This window comes from Canis aureus, chromosome 15, assembly GCF_053574225.1.
Source record: "Canis aureus isolate CA01 chromosome 15, VMU_Caureus_v.1.0, whole genome shotgun sequence".
NCBI classification, from domain to species: domain Eukaryota; kingdom Metazoa; phylum Chordata; class Mammalia; order Carnivora; family Canidae; genus Canis; species Canis aureus.
In genome coordinates this window covers 55,595,196-55,619,119 of record NC_135625.1, presented here as the reverse complement: position 1 = coordinate 55,619,119, position 23,924 = coordinate 55,595,196, and the positions used below count along the sequence as shown (strand labels likewise).

The window sequence follows — 23,924 nt, the reverse complement described above, 5'->3', positions numbered from 1 at the left end:
GAAAACTACAGCTCAATAAAACAGTATCCTTAGCAGAAAACAACTGTATGGTTCTAATTTTTGTTCGATGACTCAAAGTTAGAAGTACCTGATAAAGCACACACTTCAAAACAATCCTTACCTTGACATTGCAGACTGTCTGTCCCCGTAAATTCTTGTGTTCACAGTTAGCAATAACTTGCTCGATCTGGGTCCGATCAAAGAAATCCAACTGCAAAGGCTCAGGGATCTCCTGACTGAAGTCAATCGAGTCCAGAATACTTAGAATTTTTCGGCGTACTAAAAAAAAAAAAAAGTAGTTCAATCTAACTTGGTACAGTGAAAAGAGCAAATCACTGTACTCAGCCCCCTCCCAAAGGTAATGCTATGTTCAAAAGAGTCCAGCAACAGAAGACTGTATTGAAATATAAATTTGACTTTATTTCTAATATATCCATTTGCAGTAACATTTTTTTCCCATTCATTCATCCTAGTTACAAAAAAAAAATTTATGAATGACAAATAATCCTTTCTATAGCTTTTCCATACCAGTTGAGAATTTGCAGATACAGGTATAATAATTACCTCTTGAAATTTTAAACAATTTAATATATACCTATAAAGTCATTATAGGTTCAAAGGGCTTTACCTTTTGTAGTAGTATCAAAGTGAAGGAATCCTGAGACAGACCTGTTTTCATCTTCTATTCCTCCTTCACCATCTGTTAGAGCATCAATAATAACAGATCAGGAAAAGAACACACTTGTCAAAATTATTTGGAAATTACAAACATAAAGTATTTCTTTTTCTAGGTCAACAAACCCTCTGCAAATGGATAACTGAAATGCAAAGATGGTGAGGACTTACCAACAACATTCATCTAATTCTTTCTGTCCTTAGGAGATCCACTTCACAATTGTAAAGAGGATAATCAGAACTCCCAAAGAGGCAGGACCCAATCATACCCATGAGATGATTAGGAAAGCTTCTGTATAATACACATTAAAATATCTTGGAAAAATAAATAAATAAATAAATAAATAAATAAAATATCTTGGGTCAGGCAGCCCCGGTGGCCTGGTGGTTTAGCGCTGCCTTCGGCCCAGGGCATGATAATCCTGGAGACCTGGGATCAAGTCCCACGTCTGGCTCCCTCCATGGAGCCTGCTTCTCCCCCTGCCTGTGTCTCTGCCTCTCTCTGTGCGTTTCTCTGAATAAATAAAATCTTTAAAAAATAAAAAATAAAATAAAATATCTTGGGTCATGCTGGCTCAGTGTGACAAACTCCACTGAATTTTTGTGTATATGACTATAGCAGAATGTGGATGCTTCAAACAATAATAAAATGGCAATTATGGGGTGATTTAGACATTTTGTGTTTTAAGGAAAAAATTCTAAAGAGAGAAAGAACCTATTTGGTCTATAATCACATACTAAGCACAAGATTGTTGTGCATGCATTCACACAGACCAGTCAGCAGCACAATAAAACAAACGCCAGCATGCTGACCTGAATATGGTTTCACAGGCATGTCATCCAGTAGGAGGTGTAGGAGCCTCTGGGTATGTGAGCGTTGACGATTCAGAGAAGTTACCCTTAGTTCTATTGAGGCAGTCTTCATTAGCCATGACATCTGGTTCAGCATAGACATTTCATATTCTGCAAGTTAAATACATAAGCTTAGTTTCACAGAGTAATAATACAGAATCATAACAGATGTAAATTCCATAACTCATCAGATATTTTCCCATGTAACACACTCAATAATTTATGAAACTTGTCATCAAAATAATTTATCACTCTGTAAGAAAACTTAAAAATCAAAAACAGATGCTAAGAGAGAAAAAATAAGCAAACATATGTCTATAAAAGATGAGCCAAAGTAAACGAAGAACAAAAGAGAATCAAGTTTCCATTACCAGGATAATTTCATACATATCTACAGAATTCTAAATCTGTCCTATTTTGATATTAACATAGAATTTCATACTTAATAAATTCTCAAATATGTAACTTGTAAAAAAAAAAAAAAAAGAACCTAACATACAGTTTAACTTTTATTTCCTGAAACAAATATACAATGCATAATTTTATATTTTAAGATATCTCTTAAGATAACCAAGGACACTTGACTTAACATATAACTAGGGTTAGTCTTTATACCCCAGAAGCCACTGAAGAGCTACAGCCATGGCCCTCGGCTACCCTACAGCTGTGGATCTCAACAAGGGCCACAGTGACCAAGAACTTGAGAAAGCTGAAGCAGAGCCACCACGGGCTCCTCACGAAGCACACCAGATTCATGTGGGATAAGATCCAAGAGGTATGGCTTCACACCATGTAAACAGTGTGCTGTGCTCAGAGTCTCCAAGGGCAAGGCACTCTCAAGTTCATCAAGAAAAGGGTGGGGAAACACATCAGCACCAAGAAGATAAGAGGAATTTAGCAAAGTCCTGGCAGCCATGAGGAAGGTGGCTGCAGAGAAGGACTGAGCCCCTCCCCACTCTGTGCAGACTAAAACCTTTCCAGAAACAAAACCAAAGCCAAAAATGAAACCTATAATTAGGATTGGGAATCACTTATGTTTTTGAATCCAATATTTTCAGCATGCCTCATCTGAAGTCCAAATTCTAATAGCATAAAACATAAAATACACCAAATACTACCCCCACCACCACCACTGCTAAAAGGCAAAACGAGAGTGACTTTTAAAAGACAGATACAGTAATGGACGAGACGTTAACTTTTCTTTCCAATTAGGTATAAAGGAGGGTTTCTTAAAAACCTTGTTTGATCAACAGAATCTTAGGCCAAAAGTAAGACATGCTTATTATGAAAATGAAGTGAAAAATTTTTTGCCATTAAATAATTCCCAAGGATCTCTCACACCACCACTCTAAAAAGTAGTTTAGAAGCTGATAATTACTAGTAATAAAAACGTATTATGAAATCTGTGTTCTTATATTTCCCAAAACGTAAAAGATGATACTACATAAACTCCAATAAAAAAACTTCATAGACTACAGCTGTCCAGATATAGTATGAATTAAAAAAATTGTCCAAATTGATCAAAAAGAAACTTATATAAAGCAGAATCCTGTAAAACACAGGTAGCCTGGGATTGTATTGATCAGGTCAGCAAACTCAGCTATAATTTCCACTGCACTTAGTTTTCCATTTTTTATTTCAAGATCTGAATAGGTTTCATTACATATACAAGAAATAAAAGTAAAACAAGAGATTTTAATTAAACACCTTTTCTCAAAAATCTAAATATCTGTAATTTTCTTACATAAATATTTTCTTATCTCTTCAACACAGTTTGAAAATTTTATTTGGTAGTACAAGGATCAAATTCCATCCTCGATAAGCCATTTTTAAATAATTTTATGTCAGCGGCTAGAACATTAGGCTTCTCAAGAACAAATTACATAAGCAACTCAAAATAACAAAGCAAAGTAACAAAATGAATTTGCAGAATTCTACAAATACTGTAACTGCAATCCCTGAATGCTGTACAAATAAAATCACTCAACATGAACTTCACAAATTATTTTTAATAGTAAGAGAAAATGACATCCTACCTTTGTTAGAAAAAGGTAAATGTTGTAACTGAGAAAATAAGAAATCCTGGCTGGTTCTCAAGTACCTCATAGTAGGACCAGATGTATCTGCGCATGCACACAACTGATATATCACCTAAAGAGTTAAAATGAAATAAGAAAATCCTCAAATCATTTTCTGTGTTATAAATTTTAAGATAAAAGGTAAACTTAGGTTTAGTAAATGGAAACTAAGACCTATCAATAACTCAAGCAAAATGGATAAACACACATATTACACAGATGCTCAATTACAAGCTGTTGTTGGCACCCCAACACAAGAAAATGCAATGGAATTTAATTGAGAGTGCTAATGACATTATTATAGAACTAACCTTTAAGTCAGCCTAAGTATACTTATTAATATATGCAGTTAATAAGTTTTACTATTTTGACTATCAGTAATAGCAAATTACTCAGAAGTAACTTCTAAAACCTGTACTTAATTTATCTGAACCTCAGGAAGATGGTAACTTACAAGGACTGAAGTAATAAAAAAAAAAAAAAAATACAAAGACGATCCAAAGATTCAACTAAACAAATATAAATTCTAAATTAAATAAAAATATAACAGAAAATAACAGAATTGAAGATAAAAGCTTTTATAACAAATATAAGAAAAAGTGAATACCTATAATATACATAAAGCTCTCCATTAGGTACGAGTATCATAAAGATTCAAACAGATAAACTGGCAAAAAACATTTTACATGAGGAAAAAAATATAGATCATCCAAGAAAAATGTCCATCTTTTTCAGTAATAAAAAAAAAAAATTAAGGCAACAATAAGGAAGGTCCCTTATTTTAAACAGCAAAATTTTTAACTGTAGAAAGCAAATCCTAGTATTTGGCAAAGTGGTAGCGAAAAATTTTACTTGTGAATATTCTATAAATATTTATTAGATGCTTTGTAACAGGCATTTTAAATTCATCTGTTATTAGCTCTATTTAATACCTATCATAACTCATGCTTACTTACAAATTAAAATCTCAAGTCATAAAACTATTCATAGTCTTTGACCCAATAGTCTATCATCATCTATAGATTCTGAATTTGTAAATTCATCTACATGCTAAACTTATTTGTAATTTCACAATTAATACAAGCATGCTCTTGTAGTTGCTCATGGAAAGGTAAGGAGCAGCAAAACATTTTGAGTTGCCCACCTTGCATGCTCTCAGCTGAGGCTGAAGAAGGCAAGGCTCTTTGTCCTGGTTTCAGCTCTAATGTTGTAACAGCTATCCTTTCCATATTTCGTATGTGATCCGTTTTTCATACTTCGTGCATTTTGTTAGTGATTTTGCTATTTAAAACGGCCAAGTATAATGCTGAAGTAAGTGCACCTAAGTGCAAGGACATGCCTTACAGAGAAAATACAGGTGTTTGGTAAGCTTCACTCAGGGAGACAAGCTATAGTATAATATATAGTATATAGTGCTACTGGCCATGAGTTCAATGCTAATGAATTAACAGTATATATTAAATAAAGTGTCTTTTAACAGAAACACATAGAAGGTTATTTAATTATCAGTTGAGAAAAATACTGGGAGGCTTAAAAGGTCCTAACACTATGTCTTCCCTAGGAGCAATGGTTCAATATTCGCCAATTCAGTATTCACTATGAATTTTTAAAACCAATAATAACAATCAACTGTTAATCCATGTCAGAGAGGTGAGAGCAAAGGTACAGGCTCAGTGTCAGCTTCCTGACCAGAAGGCCTTATACTGCTGGAAGATGAAGGGTCAATAAGGGTCTAAAGACTTTTTTCTGAAGCAGAGTAAAGTATAAACCTACAGGTGAATGAAGTACCTTTCATTAAAAATGGAGCAGTGCTGCTGACTAAATGCAGATTCTGGAGCAGAGCCTGAGATTCCGCACTAACACGCTCCCAGGAGGGCAGCTGATTAGGCTGGACCCCATTTTTTTTTTTTTTTTTTGACCCCATTTTGAATCGAGAAAAGTCACAGAGCATATGTAATACTGCTGGTAGTCTGCTGGGACAGACATGTTTTCTTTGGCCAGTATAGTGTATCACAAATCGGAGAATCTGGTAAACCAGAGTCTGCATTCTGACGCGATTAACAATTAGCAGAGCTGAGGAGAAGTGCATGTGATTTCGGGTCTGTCAAATCCTCCTCCTCTGCCCTCTCCCCACCCTTTTCTCTTAAATCTGGCTCCATTTGCTTACTTCACCTAACTCCTTTAGCCTCCGTGATTAAGATTATCAACTACTTCTACTAAGTATGTTGAATTCTAGAACGCTGCTGAAATGTACATCAGGTTTGTTCCCTCATTAAGGAAGAGTTCATTTTCATTCTAAGGAAGACTTAGCTTACAGGCTTTCCTTAGAGTATTTACAATGAAGGGCTGTTTGGACAGCCAGGGGCCAGAAGGAAATAGTAAAGAATTAAAAAAAGAAAAATAGGAGAATAATAAAGAAAAATCTCCAGGGCACTAGAAGTCAATGATGCCTTTTTTATTATGAAAATATAAATCACAGGTACTACTGAAATTGAGAAATTAGTCACATCCTATAAAAGGCTAGATTTTTGGACATTTACACTTACAAATGAGTAAGACAAAAAAGAATCACAAGTGAACACAGGCAAAACAAAAGTTCTCACTACAGTTTAAACTTCACGCTAATGTGACTTTCCGCCACCTGACATGTAGCTCCAGGACCGCAGGATTCACATGGTTCTTAAAAAGTGCTTTCATCCACAGTCTGACATTCAGTTAAGTCTCACAAAAGCCCACTGCTATTTAATTTAAAAACTCAGGGAAATTTCATGGCATGCTCAAGCTGATTAAGCTCAAGCTGGTTAAGGGGAGGAGATGAAAATCAGAGGTCTTCTACTGTCTTCACCAAAAAGAAACAAACTGAAATAGAACCACTGGAAACTTTCTACACTACCAAGTCAAAATCCAACTCAGAAATCTAATCTCATTTTTCAAGGGAGCAACATATAGCTCTACAGATTTATAGGATCTTGGGGCTTGTGCTCCATGGATTTTATCTATAAATGAAAAACAAGCCAAACTATCAAATGAACTCATTTCAACTCAAGTCTGTTACACTTCCGTATCTGTGATGTGTTCAAGCACCTAGTTAAATTTCTTCTACTAAGTGCTATTAAGTACAGCCTTCTGTATACCTGGTAACATAGTTCAGCGAGTTGAGGAGACTCTCTCACTGCCACCGGGCCTGTTCTCCCTTCGGTTCCTTTCTCCAAGATGTTTAAAATGGCATGAAGGCACGTCCGAGGGCAACCTAACACTCCTATGTGAAACCAAAAAGAAATTTAACTTTTAAAATTTCTGCATTAAAAACCCTAAGATACCTTGAGAAAAGTTAAATTCCAAAAACATATGCTCCACTGTAAACACACTTGTAAATACTGACATGAAAAATTAGTAAGTGCCAATTTTCCAAGGCTTAATTTGTGGACTGGATCCAAGTTCTAAAGAGTTACCTACCATGTGACCTCTCACTTTCAATGAATTATCCCATGAGCCCAGAATTCAATGAATGACCATTTAGCTACATAAATACGAAAGAAAAACAACATCTATGTGTCCAATGGCTGTACCTGGATCTTGTAGGTTTGTGGTACTGACAGGTTTCTTCAGTTCAAATCCCAGCAGGTAGAGAGCAAGATTGGGTGGGTTGCGTTCCAGAGAGGTGATGAGAAGATTCAGGATGTGGATTCTTGTTTCATGACGGATTCCAGCTAACTTCTTCTCAAGCTCTGATCCTTAATGTGGAAATCCACAAAACAAAATTACAAAACTAAAAAAGTCAAGATAAGTCAAGTTTAAATATATAAAGCTTATATTCCAAACCATCACGTTCTCTTTAAGTTCACTTCACCAGCCATTACAGTAAGTTCAGATTTGTTTAAGAGGATTCCACAAAGCCTTACATGTTTGTGCTAGCAAATTCTCAAACTTCTGTTTCATCACCAACAATTAAAGTTCTTGTTATATTATTTATATAAAGTAAAAAATAAACATGTTAGTGGAAGACCTACCCTCTTCTAGGCGTACAAATTCTTCTGTATCTTCACTATCCAAACACTCCACAAATCCAGCCATCAGCTTCTGACTTACACTCTGGGTTCACAGATTTTTTAAAAGACAAATTATAAACTTCTTAAATATTAGAGAAACTATACACTTGTCTATAAAGAAAAAAGGCAAATCTCTAAAGTATTTAGGTTTTAGTTTTGCTTTTAATAGGAAACTCAGTTCCTTAAAATGCCATACGCTCTCTTTAGAAATAACTGAAGACGCAAAAAATTTTAAAGTTTATTGATTTCAAAACTTGCTTCTCCAAATTTTCTTTCTCAAAGAATCAAATCAGTTTAAAAAAAATAACATTAAATTGCCATCTCATGACCTCTTCATCATAAACCCAATGCTATGGGATCTTAACTAAAATATAAAATAAAATTCTTATCTTTTCTCTTTAGAAATATATTGCTTATCACCAGTTTTATGTTTCTGGGCTGAGAGATTAGACACTACTTCAATCTCCTCGAGGAATCTAGCAGGATGTTAAAATTGGTAATAATAATTCATACTCAAATGTTTATGAGTGATCTGAGAACTCTCACTTTCCACATCCCCTATCATGTGGTTTTTTGTGGATTTTTTTGTTGTTGTTGTTACAACTGACTAATGGAACTTTAAGTCAATCTGTGGGCGATATATTGCCAGCCCAACAAAGGAAGATTCTGATGTAAAGGAGTACACAACAAAATCCAACTAGCTAAAGCAGTGATTTCTAACATGAATGAAAGAGGGGAAAAAGTAGCAGATTCCCCAAAAGTAGCTCTTCAGCATAGAATAGAGCTGTTCAAAATAGAAAGAGAGTATAAATTGGATTAACAGAACATCTGAAAACTGTCTATAGGGCAATATCAAACATAGTGACACAAATGGAAGTCACCAGAAAGCCAACTCAACAATGAGACACATTCAGAATTGTACAGGCTCGAGATACCTGGGTGACTCAGCAGTTGAGCGCCTGCCTTCAGCTCAGGACATGGTCCTGGAGTCCCAGGATCAAGTCCCGCATCAGGCTCCCTGTGAGGAGCCTGCTTCTCCCTCTGCCTATGTCTCTGCTTCTCTCTCTGTCTCTCATGAATAAATATTTAAAGTTAAAAAAAAAATTAAGACCAGAGTCTGAGTGACTGACAGAGTGAGACAAAGGATGTAGGACACAAGCAGAAGCTGCACTGACAAGCCTCATCACCTTATTGTACTCAGAAGAGCAAGAGTCTCACTCTGCTTGCCAGGCACACGCTACAGTGCCTATGGTATCACTGTGGATGGTATTCTTTTCAAACACAAATCACAGCCCAGTACACAGATAGGTTTTCACCATCATATATAAATACACTTACTCTCATACAACTTTTTCATAAACAAAAATAAGATTCCTCCACAGACACTGTGACTTTCATATGTGCTCAGAACGTACCAAATGAAATAACAACAACAAAATCAGTTACCTGGTCATGTGTGAAATCTCCAACCAATTTTATCTGAATATTAGAGTTGCAAGAGATACAGCAGAGGATCTTGGCACTTTCAAAAGCCAATTCTGAATTAGTGTTGCCATGATACAGGTATCTTTAAAACAAGAAAACATTTGAGGAGCGATGTGATGAAACTTTTGGCTTTTTACTCTTCTCAACATCTTGGGTAAATGACAAAGGCTTCCATCCTAACTAGATACAGTCTGTTATTGGTTAAGAATTGCATTCCTCCAAAATTTGATCGTTTATATCTGAACCCACAGTAACCTTGTTTGGAAATAGGGTCTTTGTAGACACAGGCAATCAAGTTAAGATGAAGTCATTACAGACAGCCCTAGTCCAATGACTGCTATCCTTATTCAAAGGAGGGATTTGGGATGGACACACACACACACACACACACACACACACACAGAGAATGCCATGTGAAGCTGAAGTAATCAATCAGGGTGACACCTCTACAAGTTACAAAACACCAAACACTGCTAAGCAAGTTACAGGAAGCTAGGATATATACAATGAAAAGTTTGCTCCCTAGCCCTAACCAACATACTTCTAGTTTCCTTAATATATATATATTTATACATTTTATTAGTTTCAGAGATAAAATTCAGTGATTCATCTGTTGTATATAATACCCAGTGCCCAATACATCATGTACCCTCCTTAAATGCCCATCATCCAGTTACCCCATCTCCCCACCCACCTCCCCTTCAGCAATCCTCAGTTTATTTCCTAGACTTTGGAATCACTTTTGGTTTTCTTCCCTCTCAATTTTCATTTTATTTTATTTTTCCTTCCCTTCACCTAAGTTTATCTATCTTGTTTCTTAAATTCCACGAGTGAAATCATAAGGTATTTGTCTTTCTCTGACTTCTTTTGCTTAGGATAATACTCTCTAGTTCCAGCCACATCACTGCAAATGGCAAGATTTCATCCTTTTTGATGGCCAAGTAATATTCCTCTCTCTCTCTCTCTCTCTCTCTCTCTCTGTGTGTTTGTGTGTGTCCTTGTCCCAAATCCCTTCTTTATCCATTCAGCTGTAGATGGACATCTGGGTTCCTTCCATATTTTGGCTATTGTGGACATCGCTGCCATAAACATTGGGGTGCAAGGGGCCCTTCTGAATCACTATGTTTGTATCCTTTAGATAAATACCTACTAGGGCAATTGCTGGGTCATAGGGTAATTCTACCTTTAACTTTTATAAGGAACTTCCATACTGTTTTCCAGAGTGGCTGCACCAGTTTGTATTCCCACTAACAGTATAACATTGTCTCCCTTCAGGAGACAAACAATACTAAGACAATGTCGTTTTATACTAAGAAATGCTTAAGATACAAATTCATTAGAAAGAGAAAAAAAATTGTAAAGGTCAGAGTAATTAAAATCAGAAGGACTAAAGAAGGCAAGAACAAAATGAGCCTCCCAACCCCCAAAGTAATGAATGAGGATCTGACCAGATTTAGAAATCAAAGGTGGAAAGCAAGCCCGCATGATTTATTTCGTCATTTTTCTATCTACAAATATAACTTACCTGGCAATATTCACCACATTATCAGCCTTCTTGGTTCTGGGATTGATTCCCTGTAACAACTGTTCTAGAGGAGAAACTATTAGAGCCAGCTGACTCTCTCTTAGAAGGTCCATAAAGAGATTTTCCTTTTGCAGAGTCAGATTGAGAAGTGCAAGGCAATGCTGCACTGCTTTCTCCAAGTGTTTCTTCCCTACAAAAAAACATAAAGTTAGAAAGTTCTACATGAATCTTAAAAATGCACAGTTCTTAGGAAAACAAGCCAAAGGACAAGTTGTGGACTCAAAAAGCCCTCAAATGTCCACTTACAGCAGCAACTTCATAAAACTACTCATCAATGTCAATTCACCATAATTTCTGTAATTTAAGATTATTTGTATGCAATGGCTTCTCATTTTCCCTTATCTCTTCCTTCATTATTTAGAGCAATGGTTTTCAGATTGAGGGTAATTTAGGTCCTGGAGGACACTTGGCAAGGCCTAGAGATACTTTTGGTTGTCACAACTGGGAAAGCACTATAGGCATCTAGTGGGTGGGGGCCTACAATGCACAGAACGGTCTCCACAGCAAAGAATTACATGGCCTGAAATGTCACTGGCTCCAAGACTGAGAAACTGATTTAGAGTAATATATACTCACTGCAGAAAATTTGCAAATAAAGAAATTGAGAATTTGAACAAAGATTATCTATAATCCCACCATTCAAATTTAAAATACATGAACTCTGGAGCCAAATTGTCTACGTTCAAATCACAGAGCCAAAAGTTACCACCAAAAGATATGAAATCTCTTTGTTACATCAATTTCCTTATTTATAAACTGGAAATGATATCTAATAATATAAGGCTTTTATACAGATTAAATGTGTTAAAAGTGCTTTTAAAAGCACCAAATGTATAGTAAGCTCTCAATAAATCATAATTAGCAGTAGTAATGATATTTTTTCTTAAAGATTTTATTTATTTATTAGAGACAGAGAGAGAGAGAGAGAGAGAGAGAGAGAGAGGCAGAGGGAGAAGCAGGCTCCATGTAGGGAGCCCGACGTGGGACTCAATCCCGGGTCTCCAGGATCACGCCGAGCTGAGGGCAGTGCTAAACCGCTAAGCCACTGGGGCTGCCCACAGTAGTAATGATATTAAATAATATCTATTGAACACTATGTAGCAGGCAATATATAGTTAAGTGCCTCTACGAAGACTATAGAGACAAGAAAACAAAAAATACATTAGATTTAAATATAGGCAGGTTAAAGACATTAAAATGAAAGAAAAATAACTATAATTACCCATTAAAAAAACCATGCAATGAGACACAGTTATAGTGAGAGACACTATACTTTACTCTTTCACTTTTTTTTTTTTTAAAGATTTTATTTATTTATTCATGAGAGACACAGAGAGAGATAAAGAGAGAGAGGCAGTGACACAGGCAGCGGGAGAAGCAGGCTCCACACAGGGAGCCCAATGTGGGACTCGATCCCAGGACTCCAGGATCACGCCCTGGGCCGAAGGCAGGTGCTAAACCACTGAGCCACCCAGGGATCTCTCTTTCACTTTTAATATACTTTCACTGCTTGACTCAATGAAAACTTTACGTAAATATGGAGAACCTCACATGGAAAAGGACTTCAGAAATCATCTGTTTTAACCTTCCAGTTATAAAAAATGAAAATATGAGAACTGTTTTCAAGACAGTAAGACATTCGGGCACATACCAGGGAAAGGGGCATAGGTATCCAGCTGCTTAACGCCTTCTTCCAATAAACTAAGAGCAAGCTCCAACATTGGTGACTCATTCAGAAGATGATACATGAGACTAAATCCTGGTGGCTTGTAGGCTATGATTTCTTCTCCTAAATAGAACACAACATAGTCCAAAAGACAGTTAGTACTTTTGTCACACCCTTGGTTTATATGAAATGTATGAGACTTGAAAATTAAATGGCATCTGAATGGGCAAGTTTCAATTTAGAGACAAGGATACAAATTGTATACAGTGGTAATTCCCAAATGGGCTGTTTTGCTCACAGCAGTTAGTTATCTATAACATGTTAACTTGTCAAATAATCTGTAAGGCAGTGTTGTCTTTCACTCCACAAAATTTTACTTTATTTTCTCTTGTTCAGAACAATTAAAATAAATAATGTAATTAAAAAGATTACACTCTAATTTATAAACTTAGAAATAATTTGTATCATATATATATATCTAAATTATAAGTAGCTTTATAAATAGCTGACAGCTTATTTGAAAGTGACAGAATTACCTTGTTTTTTTTTGTTTGTTTGTTTGTTTGTTTGTTTTTTTTTCAGAATTACCTTGTAATTCCACAAACTGGTCTACAAAATCTTCAAGTTGAGGCTCATAATCTCTGAGCAATTTATAAAACACCTCCAAAACAACCTCAGCAACTTCCCACTATGGAAAGACACAAATGTTACAGTAACAATAAAACAGTCCAATGTGATAGCCATGCTAGGCTTTTCATTCCTCCCACTTTACTCCAGAACATGTCAAAAGTGTCAAATATTTCATATTTTCTCTAAAGATCTCAGCTATAAAGGGTCTAAGAAACCATCTAATCACACTTATTTCAAAGAGAAAGCAAGTGAAGCTCAGAGCATGAATAACTTCCCTAAAACTATAAAGCTTGGTAGCAAAGGTGCTGGAAGGCAAGCCCTGGACTTCTATTCCCAGACCAATATTCTATCTTACACCTCGAGCCAAAGAAGTTAAGACTCCATCACTAGTAGGCTTGCCCCTAATGGCCCCATTAATACCTTTCTGATAAAAAATATTTTTAAAAGCTATGCAACAAGGAAAAATACTTATGCCAAAGGAAAAATATATTTTAAAAAAAATTTTTTAAAAAGAAAAATATATATAACAGTATAGATAGGAAAATTAAGACTTTGTTTTAAAATAAATCCATTAAATAGAATTTATTAAGGCTGAGTTTGATAACTTAGATAAGGATTTTTTGTTTTTTCTTTTTAAATTTTAAAATCATTTCCACTGCACGTAATTTTATCAAGACTAGTTTGGGAATTGGGACTATATGGTGATTTTTTTAAATTATTTTAAAATTATCTACTATCTGTACTTCCCAAAAATTTCAAGATCATTGATTTAAATAAAAAAGGCTTATCACCACATAATAATGAATTTTAGGACTGACAAATATATACACTGGCTCTAATAGTCTATGTTATTTATCTCGATCTAAAGCACTGTTTTAGTACTCTAAAATATAACGACAGAAGTTAAACCTGAGGAAGACTTTCAAGTGCAAAAACTTCATGAAATTGAGGGAAAAAAGTCAGAGGGTATATATGTTAGGGTGGAACTCCAATCAATGGTAGCAAGGGAAATAGCAGCACTGCAAGTATCCAGATGCATGAACAAAAAACAATAATCTGGAAAGAATGTGGCTAACTGAAGCTCTAAACACTTAGATCATAATGACCTTTTAACAAAAAGGCAAATAAGCTACCTAAGAGAAGTGCAAAAACATATCAGAGCATTTGTTGAAGAGATCACAATTCTCAGCATCCATTATTCGGCATTCACAAGGACTTTTAACAAGTCATATGGTCGCCATTAATTCTTTTCATCAAGGAGACAGATGTTAATGAGGTAATTTTAGGACTTAAATGTACACCCAGTGTTTATTTTTACTCTGTGAGAAGCAAAAATCATAAGACAAGTGACCAAAAATGAATTTCAGTTACTTGGGATGAAATATTAGAAATAAACTGTGTCCAATGAAAGGGAAATGAGTACATACACCATGCTAAAAACAAGTAAAGATCACACATTAAAGATTAAAGAGACTGTTTTCAAAGGATCTTTGATGGCATAAAAAAGTGCTCATGATAACAAATTTAGTAGTCAAAAAAACAGATGCAAACTAATTTAACTAATTATCTCAAAGTATATATATATAGGAAAAAGACTAAATTATCCCTCCTAGGGGATTATGGATAATATCATTTCTTCTTATATTTTTCTATATTTTCCTAACTGTCCCAAATTAGCATAAAAATTATTTTTATAATCACTAATACAACAACGAATAAAACCAATAGGTTCAAAAATAGCAAACTATAAAAATAAAGCAGAAATGTCCCTACAAGACACATCCAAGCGGATCTGGGAGGCAATAAACAGTATTATAGACTAAGTGAATTATGTCAGAACCTGGAAGGGTCTCTTACATAGCTTAGAGGTTATGAGCTTGAATCTGGAATCAGAGTCCTAGGTTCAAATCCTGGTCCTAGACCTTAGGCAAGTTCCTTAACCTTGCTAAGCCTCCGTCTGTAAAATGGGAATATTAATAGTACCTGCCTCACGGTAAGATTGGAATTACATAAGATGATATATGCGATAAGTTGTGTTCAGTTGTGTGTTGTAACCAGAGCAAATACGTATATAAATGTCAGTGCTCCTTCCAATTCCATCCGTGGCAAACATACCTGATGGACCATAATATGTCTTCCCACTAAGCTAAGACTCTACAACTCAAAAGTGCTACTAGATCAATAGAAGTTGGTGTGCAAGTCTAAACTTACTTCAATCCCTAAACAAAATCATCCCCAAAAAGGACAATGTGTTTCCACCTGACAAAGGTGTGATATTTTTGGTTCAATTTTGGTCCAAATTTGTTCAACTAAAGATATGAATGACTATAAATTCATATCAATTAAATTACTGATCACTAAAAAAGCCAGTGCTTTAGTTTTAATGCACAGATTGATTTTAAAGCATATAAACTAATCAGATCATGGGCATCTCAGCATTAAGACTATGAATTGTATTGATTGTCAAAGGCTAAAATGAATTTATAGCATCTTATACCTTTAATAAAAGAAAAAGCATCAATAAATGAATAAGGATAAAAAAGGTTTCTCTGAACATTACCTTTTCAGCTGCTCTCCGGTAAGCTCTCGTGCGGAATCGGAGAAACACAGAATCTCTGAGGAACTGCAAATAAGGGTCAAAGCCAGGGGGCCGCAGGCCAGCACCCAAATTAGAAGGAAATGAACTCTCCACCAAGGTACTAATAAGCTGGCAAAAAGCTCGAGTCAATGGGTATTCTTCACACCGGGATTCTATTTCATTTAGTTCAACCTTTCAAAGAAAAATAAAGACATTTAGCAATATAAAACAATCAGCTATAAAGTACATTTTGCAGACATTGACTCATTAATGTTGAGCTTATCATCATGACACCAAAAAGAAATGTAACAAATATTACCATTGTTCATTTAAAGGAAAAGACACAAAAGTAGTATATAAATCTAGATCAGATGGAAGAATTTCAAATTCCCACATATTATTCCCATCTGTGAATTAAAAACAGAAATCTTATGCTTCTTCATGAAAAAGAAAAGGAGAGCATAGAGTGAGAAAAAAAGAAACTAAAACAAGTAAAATCTCACTTTGGTTGACCCAAGTAACTGAATTAAACTAGATTCAAAGCAAACTTTCAGCTCGGATGGCTGCTTTGTAACATCTTTTCCCAAAACTGAAACCTAAAGCTTTTGGTCCCTCTCAGGAAAAGTTTCATCTCCATTTCAACACTGCCCTGACTACACTTCAAATGAAATATACTAAATTTGAAAATTATAAGAAACCAACAGAGTAAGAACAACTTTTGTTAATTTTCATCATGTGAATGTACAAATAGAACATTTAAACTAAAAGGAAAACTTTACCTCGATACCAATAGCTTGCCTCTGGCTTGGAACCCTTACGGTTTGCAGTATCTTAAAATAAGAAATAGATGTTAGGAATAAGAAATAAATGTTAGGAACATTCCCCAATCCTCAATGAAAAATAGTGGCTCTGCAATATAAACTTTTCTTTTTTTTTAATTTTTATTTATTTATGATAGTCACACAGAGAGAGAGAGAGAGAGAGAGAGAGAGAGAGAGAGGCAGAGACACAGGCAGAGGGAGAAGCAGGCTCCATGCACCGGGAGCCCGACGTGGGATTCGATCCCGGGTCTCCAGGATCGCGCCCTGGGCCAAGGCAGGCGCTAAACCGCTGCGCCACCCAGGGATTCCTGGCTCTGCAATATAATAGTCATATTTCTCACCTACCACATATATGTATCTTATGATCCTGATCAGAAATGACAATTGAGAAGTCTCTGGGACGCCTGAGTGGCTCAGCAGTTTAGTGCCTGCCTTCAGCCCAGGGTGTGATCCTGGAGTTCCAGGATCGAGTCCCACATCAGGCTCCCTGCAGGGAGCCTGCTTCTCCCTCTGCCTGTGTGTGTGTCTCTCTGTGTGTCTCATGAATAAATAAATAAAATCTTAAAAAAAAAAAAAAAAGAAAAAAGTCTCTGATAGGACTTTCATTAGTAATTGTATGTGATTCAGGTAAAACCTTTAATTATCTGGGCTTCAGAAAACTGGTAGTTTCTAAGTGCACATAAGAACAATATTCAACAAATACCCTCTGAAATATTCTAGGAATGAATCTTAAGAGGATTTACAGAATAAAATCTCACCAGGGTTTGAGACCAGCCCCACTGTCTGCACCAGAAAAGCAATAATTAAATTTGTTAATAACAGATTTGAACAAATTTCTTATGTGGGCAAAAGTTCAGAGTTAAGATGTTCTGACCTGACCTTGCTAGGTACATAGGCAGTATGCGGCATAATGAATGACACTTCATGTTATATTACTTACCACTCTTACAAGCTGAAAATGTACTATCACGTAGAATCCTTAAAAAAGAAATCCTGCTCTAGAAATGTCTAAGCCCAACCATACTTCATTATTGGTATAAAGGAGCGCTAAGAACTTAGAACACTAAGTAGTGACACATTCATAAATGAAAAAATATGAAGTATTGATACTAAACCCAAAGTGACTCAGCCTCTCAGCACACACCAGCTCCCTTCATTTTGCTCTTATAAAACATCATCACCTCTTCAGGACACACGTTAGAAAATAACTAGAAATTTTACTGCTTCAAAATGGTGTTAGAATCACAGGCTCCTATATGTTTTACTGTTTTTTAGACAAACACATATTCCACTGAACCATTTTTCTAGAGATATGTTTGTAAAGCACATCCTTCTTTTTTATTCTAATATGTATTATATATAATCATATAATATGCATTATATAATATATATTATACATAATATATCGTATATTATTCTTAATAATTATATAACATTAATGATTAATATGTTAATAATATATAATTATGATAATAATATATTATTTTATATATATTAAGTAAGTATACCTTCATAGAAGAATTCCAAAAAAAAAAAAAAAAAAAAAAAAGAATTCCAATAAATCTTACATCTTAAGAAAGAAAAATTGAGGGCAGCCCGGGTGGCTCAGCGGTTTAGTGCCTGCCTTCAGCCCAGGGCGTGACCCTGGAGACCCGGGATCCAGTCCCCCATCAGGCTCCCTGCATGGTCTGCTTCTCCCTCTGCCTCTCTCTCTCTCTCTGTGTCTTTCATGAATAAATAAATAAAATCTTAAAAAAAAAAAAAAAAAAAGAAAAATTGATAGAGGACATGGAAGCAGCAGAAAAGAATAATAGGTAATCCTAACATTTAGTAAGTACAAATAACACCTGCAAGCTCTTGTCAGCCTAGCCTCACAGACGGAGTAAGGAATTCTGTCCATTTATTGTCTGTGCCCACAGAAAAACAAAGTCTTGAGAGCCCATCGCTAGTAACCTAGTAAAGCTGTCAACTGATGCAAGAGAAAAACCTAACCCTGTTAGTTTCTGATGCTGTGTTCAGTACTAAAACCAGGACTGTCTAACTGGGAAGGTCCTGGTATACTGTAAGTTGCAAACTGGATGCTCTTGCTTTTACCATGTTACCAGGCCTCACTTTTCAAACTATAACAAATAAGAGAGCTTGTAATCTACTACCTGAGTGTATTCCAGGGACTGCCAGAGGGAAGCAGCAATTTCAGGAGATTTTCCAAAAGCTGCAAGGGTCTTCAGCAGCTCTGCTTTAAGAACGGGGGGAATACTGCATTGTAGGAGTCCCAGAATCACCACAACCGGGGTCCACTGAGGATGTTCACAGAGTGCCAGGCGAGCATTTTCACTCTGGGAATCAAATACAGAAAGAACAAGACTTTCTCATCTTTAAAAAAGCTAAGGGAAATGACTAGCAATCATCTAGTCATTTGCTAGCACTTACACCGAGTATTCATAGACTTACTACGTACTAAAACAAAGACAAACCTATGGCTTATGCTTTGAGGTCTACCAGTGGATCAAATCAGATTATAGCTCAATGTAAAGAATGGAGGAGAAATAGTCTTTTAGAATTATTTTTATAGCTCTAAGCATGGAAAATAGTCCATATGAGATAAATGGTCTACAGAGTCACATAAATCTTACCTAAACACTTTCAAATCTTTCTGAAACAATGTAGTATGTTTTCTACTACGATACATGAATAACTAACTTCATTTTTTGAGAAAAAAATGAAGATTATAGAAGTGCCTGGGTGGCTCAGTCAGATAGGCATCTGACTTCAGCTCAGGTCATGATCCTGGGATAGAGCCCCATATAGGGCTCCTGGTTCAGCAGGGAGTCTGCTTCTCCCTCTCCCTCTGCCTCTCCCCCAGCTCATGCTCTCTCTCTCATTCTTGCTCTCTCTCAAATAAATATATAAAATCTTAAAAAAAAATGAAGATATATATATGATATCAAATACCACTTATTTTTCTTTTTTAAGTAGGCTCCACACCCAGAGCGGAGCCCAAGACAGGCCTAAATTCACGACCCGGAGATTAAGATGCAAGCTGAGATCCAGAGTTGGAAGCTTAGCTGACTGAGTCACCCAGGCATGCCAATACCATTCCATTTTAATTCAACAAAAAATAACTACTAACTTTATGTTTTAATGTTAAGCATTCCTGGAAAAACTGAAAAGTCAGAAGACAATATTCCTGTCCTCAGGACAGATTGTCTCACTAAGCAATTTTGCTCTAGGAAATAATAGAACTAAAAGAGGTTTCTGAGTAAAGATATTATGTAATGAAACCAATGTTTCTTATAAAGTCTAATTTTGGTAGTGGCAGGTAAGATGGGTCAGTGTAAAGAGAGAATAAAAGAGTAATTCAGTGAGTAACTTTTCTTTTTCCTTTAGTAAATAACTTTTCTCTTTAATCAAAAATAGCTTTAGGTACCTGAATGGCTCAGTCAGTTAAGCATCCAACTCTCAGTTTTGGTTCACATCATGATGTCAGGGTCAAGACATCGAATCCCACTTCAAGCTTTGCACTTACCGTGGAGCCTGCTTAAGATTCTCTCCCTCTCTACCCCACCTTGTACCCTGCTTGCATGTGCTCTCTTCTCTAATAAAAATAATAAATCAATTTAAAAATAAACTTTAAAAATAATTTAAAATATATTCTTTATGTATACATAACACCAATACATACACATCCACAACTATGCTATGAGACCTTCTAGAAGGATGTGCATCCACAACTGATTCTTCTTTGCCTATTTTCCTTCAGGCATATGCTATTATATTCCCACTAGCTGACAGCAATAAACTGGGCTACCATTGCTAAACCCTCTGAAGGTAAAGAAACACAGAGCCTAAAAATAGAATTCCATATATGCAAAATTCATCACTCATAAACCTCAAGCATTTCATGAAAATTTGGGAGTTTCTTAAGATGCCCCTGTGCTAGAAAACAAAATTAAACTCTCATATGATGTGGATGATAATTACCCAAGTAATGATGGTGGAGGTGAGCTGTAAAAAAGCAATCAATCCATCCTGTTCCTTCTGGGTGATTCCACGGGAAGGAAGGTGCCGGTACTGGACACTATCTGCACTTGGAAGATCCTTCCGGAGGTGCTCATGGTAAAGCATTAAGGAGTGAAAGAAATGTTCCCAGGAAACAGGACTGCCACCTGTTCCCTGAATATTTTCAACTGTAGAGAAAGCACAGAATTTTGTTTCAAAAATGCCTAAGCATTTCCTTGGAAATGGAGGGAGAAAATAAATTTAAAGCAATAAATTTTACCTTTGTCCTAGATAAGTAATCTTTGTCTCAATTAAGTAGCGTGTTGAAAAAGGGCTAGAATTCATCTATGAACTAAAACTCTGAATTAATTTTTCCTCAGGGCTGAGAATGGGTGGTGTCCATATAAATGCAAAGGCAAATTACTTTGGAGTCAGCTATCTACTTTATATCCATAAGAGTTCTCTGTGTCGTGCTATACCATATAGGGCTACTTTCCCCATCAGATAATTCCTAAATTCCCAAAGAGAGAGAAGTACAGTCTAGATTTGTAAATTACACTACTCTGCTATATACCAAGTCCTGGGCAAGACAAGTAGGCCTTGACAGGGTGGTCAGAACACTGGCCTTGGAGTGGGGCAAATCTCAGTTCCAATCACGCTCTTCCTTGTGACCCTGGTTAAATTACTTCTCTAAACCTCAGTCTCCTCACATGTAAAAATGAAAGTAATAATATCTACCTAGCAAAGCAGATACTTAATAACTATTTCTTTCTCTTCTCTTTTACAGTGTTGCAATTTAACCAGACTCAAGCCTGAAAATTAAATGAGGAAATTGGGAGAGTGGACAGCGAAACTGTAAGTACAGAAATTTAGAAAAACAAGTACTTATGAAAATGAATTTAAAAAATCAAACTCAGGGCACCTGGGTGTCTCTGGTGTCTCTGGTTAGGCATCTGCGTTCGGCTCCGGTCATGATACGGGGTCCTGGGATCGAGCCCCACATGGGGCTCCCTGCTCAGCAGGGAGCCTGCTTCTCCCTCTCCCTCTGCCACACCCCCTTGCTTATGCTCGCTCGAGCCCTCTATCAAATAAATAAAATTTTTAAATCTTAAAAAAACAAAAAATAAAACTCATGTGGCAAGGGTATATATTTTAAGTACCAGATGTGTTCTTCAAAGTTTTTATGTATCAATTCTGATTTCCTAAATTGAATAACATTATATAAAGCACACAGTAAAACTGTCCAATCTGTGAGACCATCACTATGCATAAAGCTACCAACGTACTCTTTCCCATTACTATAAAAATAATTTATACAGGTAGAACCTAGTACAAATAACCAATATTCTTTAATAGGCAGGGGGATAGTGAACCCAAGAATGTCACCAACAAACTTAGACAACGTCCAGATTTTTCTTACCATGACTACTACCATTGACTTTAAGCAGGCTGAAACAGTAGTGGGCGCACTGGGGCCCATTAGCCAATCCCTGAAGCATTTTCAAATACGGAATGTATATCGTTGGAGGCAATAGGTCACCCATTTGCCTAACAAACTTTGACAAAACAACCTGAAATAGGGAAAAATCAACAGTTTACGTAAAGCTTATGGACTAGCTAATAAAGACTACAGATGAACTAAAACTAAGCAAGTGCTCTGATTTACTAATCTGGTATTCTACTTATGAAAAATTGTTTTTTCAAGATGTCATTAACAATTTAATGCGGGCAGCCCCGGTGGCACAGCGGTTTAGCGCCGCCTGCAGCCCAGGGCGTGATCCTGGAGACCGGGATCGAGTCCTGTCAGGCTCTTTGCGTGGAGCCTGCTTCTCCCTCTGCCTGTGTCTCTGCCTCTCTCTCTCTCTCTCTGTGTCTCTATGAATAAATAAATAAAATCTTAAAAAAAAAAAAAAAACAATTTAATGCAATTACAGAATACTTCTGTGAATATAAAGTACACGTTTAAAAAAAAAATCTCAATGTCACAGAACATAAGAACTACTCACATTTTAAATAGGTAAGGCAATGTTAAAAAAAATTTACTCCTCTAAAATTAACCAGTCCTCAGATATGCTTGGAACTTGGGGTTCCTGAATCCTAGTTAAATTTAGTATGAAGACCTAGAAACCAGGGCACCTGGGTGGCTCGATAGGTTAGGTGTCTGCCTTTGGCTCAGATCGTGATCACAGGGTCCTGGGATCAAGCCCCACATCAGGCTCCCTGCTCAGTGGGCAGTCTGCTTCTCCTTCTCCCTCTGCAATTCCACCACTGGTGCATGAACACTCTCCCTCAAATAAATCTTAAAAAGAGCAAAGAAACAAACAAAACCTAGGAACCTGAAAGAATTTTGGATGCTAACCTAAACATACTGTTTTGTGTTAAGCCAATACCAAATTCCTATACTCTCATTCTGTAAATCCACTTTAGTTTTTCCTTGTATTTTGCTTACTCCTTAGATCTAATAACAAAAATGCTATTCAGACATCGAGGCTCATTGGTTGGAATTCAGAACTGAAAAGGTTACAGATTACTGGAAATCACTGTTAAATCTGTTAGGTATAACAATGATTTTCTAATTATGTAAAAGAATATCCTTATTTTTGGGGATCCCTGGGTGGCTCAGCGGTTTAGCATCTGCCTTCAGCCCAGGGCATGATCTTGGAGTCCCAGGATGGAGTCCCACCTCGGGCTCCCTGCATGGAGCCTGCTTCTCCCTCTGCCTGTGTCTCTGCCTCTCTCTCTCTCTGTGTCTCTAGTGAATAACTAAATAAAATATTTTAAAAAAAGAATATCCTTATTTTTAAGATATATTTATCTAGTAAGAGGTGGAATGTCATGCTGTTTATAATTTCAACATACTTCAGCAAAATAAAGGTAGTAAAAATAACAGTAGTACACAAAGCAAACAAGGCAAGTGTTAACAGCTATTAAGATGTTGGGTGTTCATTAAAATTATTCTCTTATCCATATGTTTGAAATAATATAAAGATTTTTTTAATCTTCAAAACATTTTAATAAACCCTTCTCCAAAATATTTTTGTAAATGGGGAGAAAAAATGAAACAATAAATATAAGAAATGCAGTAAAAAGGTGTCTGATCACAGATTCTAGCATAACTGAAAATTACTTGACATGAAAGTGTCTAATATAGTAAATCCCCAAAACATGTAGATACTGTCATCCATCTTTTTGCTACTGTGTATCATACTTAATATAGAATAGAAAATGGACTTTTTCCAGTATCATCTACTGACTCATAGGTATTTTGTCATCACTTCTAACTTCTAAGCCTTTCCTTCTAGTTTTTATACCTCTCCTATCTTCCCCAATTTGTTAAGAATGGTGTATACTGGGGGCCCCCTGGTTGGCTCAGTCTGTGGAGTATGTGATTCTTGATCTCGGAATTGTGAGTTTGAGCCACATGCCAGGTGCAGCGTTTACTTAAAAATAAAATCTTAGGGGCATCTGGGTGGCTCAGTGGTTAAGCACCTACCTTTGGCTCAGGT

At 36.2% G+C, this 23,924-nt stretch overlaps 1 protein-coding gene and 1 pseudogene across 2 annotated transcripts in view; one reads left to right on the top strand and one right to left on the bottom strand.

The window, feature by feature from the left end:
• NUP205 (nucleoporin 205) overlaps nucleotides 1-23,924 on the bottom strand; it is a 79,298-nt gene that overhangs the window by 32,318 nt on the left and 23,056 nt on the right. For both annotated transcript variants that reach the window (XM_077850049.1, XM_077850050.1), the window contains exons 11-26: nucleotides 21,839-21,989; nucleotides 20,401-20,606; nucleotides 18,573-18,755; nucleotides 16,378-16,428; nucleotides 15,581-15,790; nucleotides 12,979-13,078; nucleotides 12,376-12,513; nucleotides 10,665-10,854; nucleotides 9,101-9,221; nucleotides 7,616-7,697; nucleotides 7,175-7,339; nucleotides 6,740-6,864; nucleotides 3,564-3,678; nucleotides 1,489-1,638; nucleotides 629-700; nucleotides 122-279 (exon numbers count right to left, since the gene is read on the bottom strand). In XM_077850049.1, the coding sequence (XP_077706175.1) occupies nucleotides 122-279; nucleotides 629-700; nucleotides 1,489-1,638; nucleotides 3,564-3,678; nucleotides 6,740-6,864; nucleotides 7,175-7,339; nucleotides 7,616-7,697; nucleotides 9,101-9,221; nucleotides 10,665-10,854; nucleotides 12,376-12,513; nucleotides 12,979-13,078; nucleotides 15,581-15,790; nucleotides 16,378-16,428; nucleotides 18,573-18,755; nucleotides 20,401-20,606; nucleotides 21,839-21,989 (2,217 nt within the window). The remainder of the gene's footprint in view (nucleotides 1-121; nucleotides 280-628; nucleotides 701-1,488; nucleotides 1,639-3,563; nucleotides 3,679-6,739; nucleotides 6,865-7,174; nucleotides 7,340-7,615; nucleotides 7,698-9,100; nucleotides 9,222-10,664; nucleotides 10,855-12,375; nucleotides 12,514-12,978; nucleotides 13,079-15,580; nucleotides 15,791-16,377; nucleotides 16,429-18,572; nucleotides 18,756-20,400; nucleotides 20,607-21,838; nucleotides 21,990-23,924) is intronic.
• Nucleotides 2,170-2,471, top strand: LOC144284048 (large ribosomal subunit protein eL36 pseudogene; annotated as a pseudogene).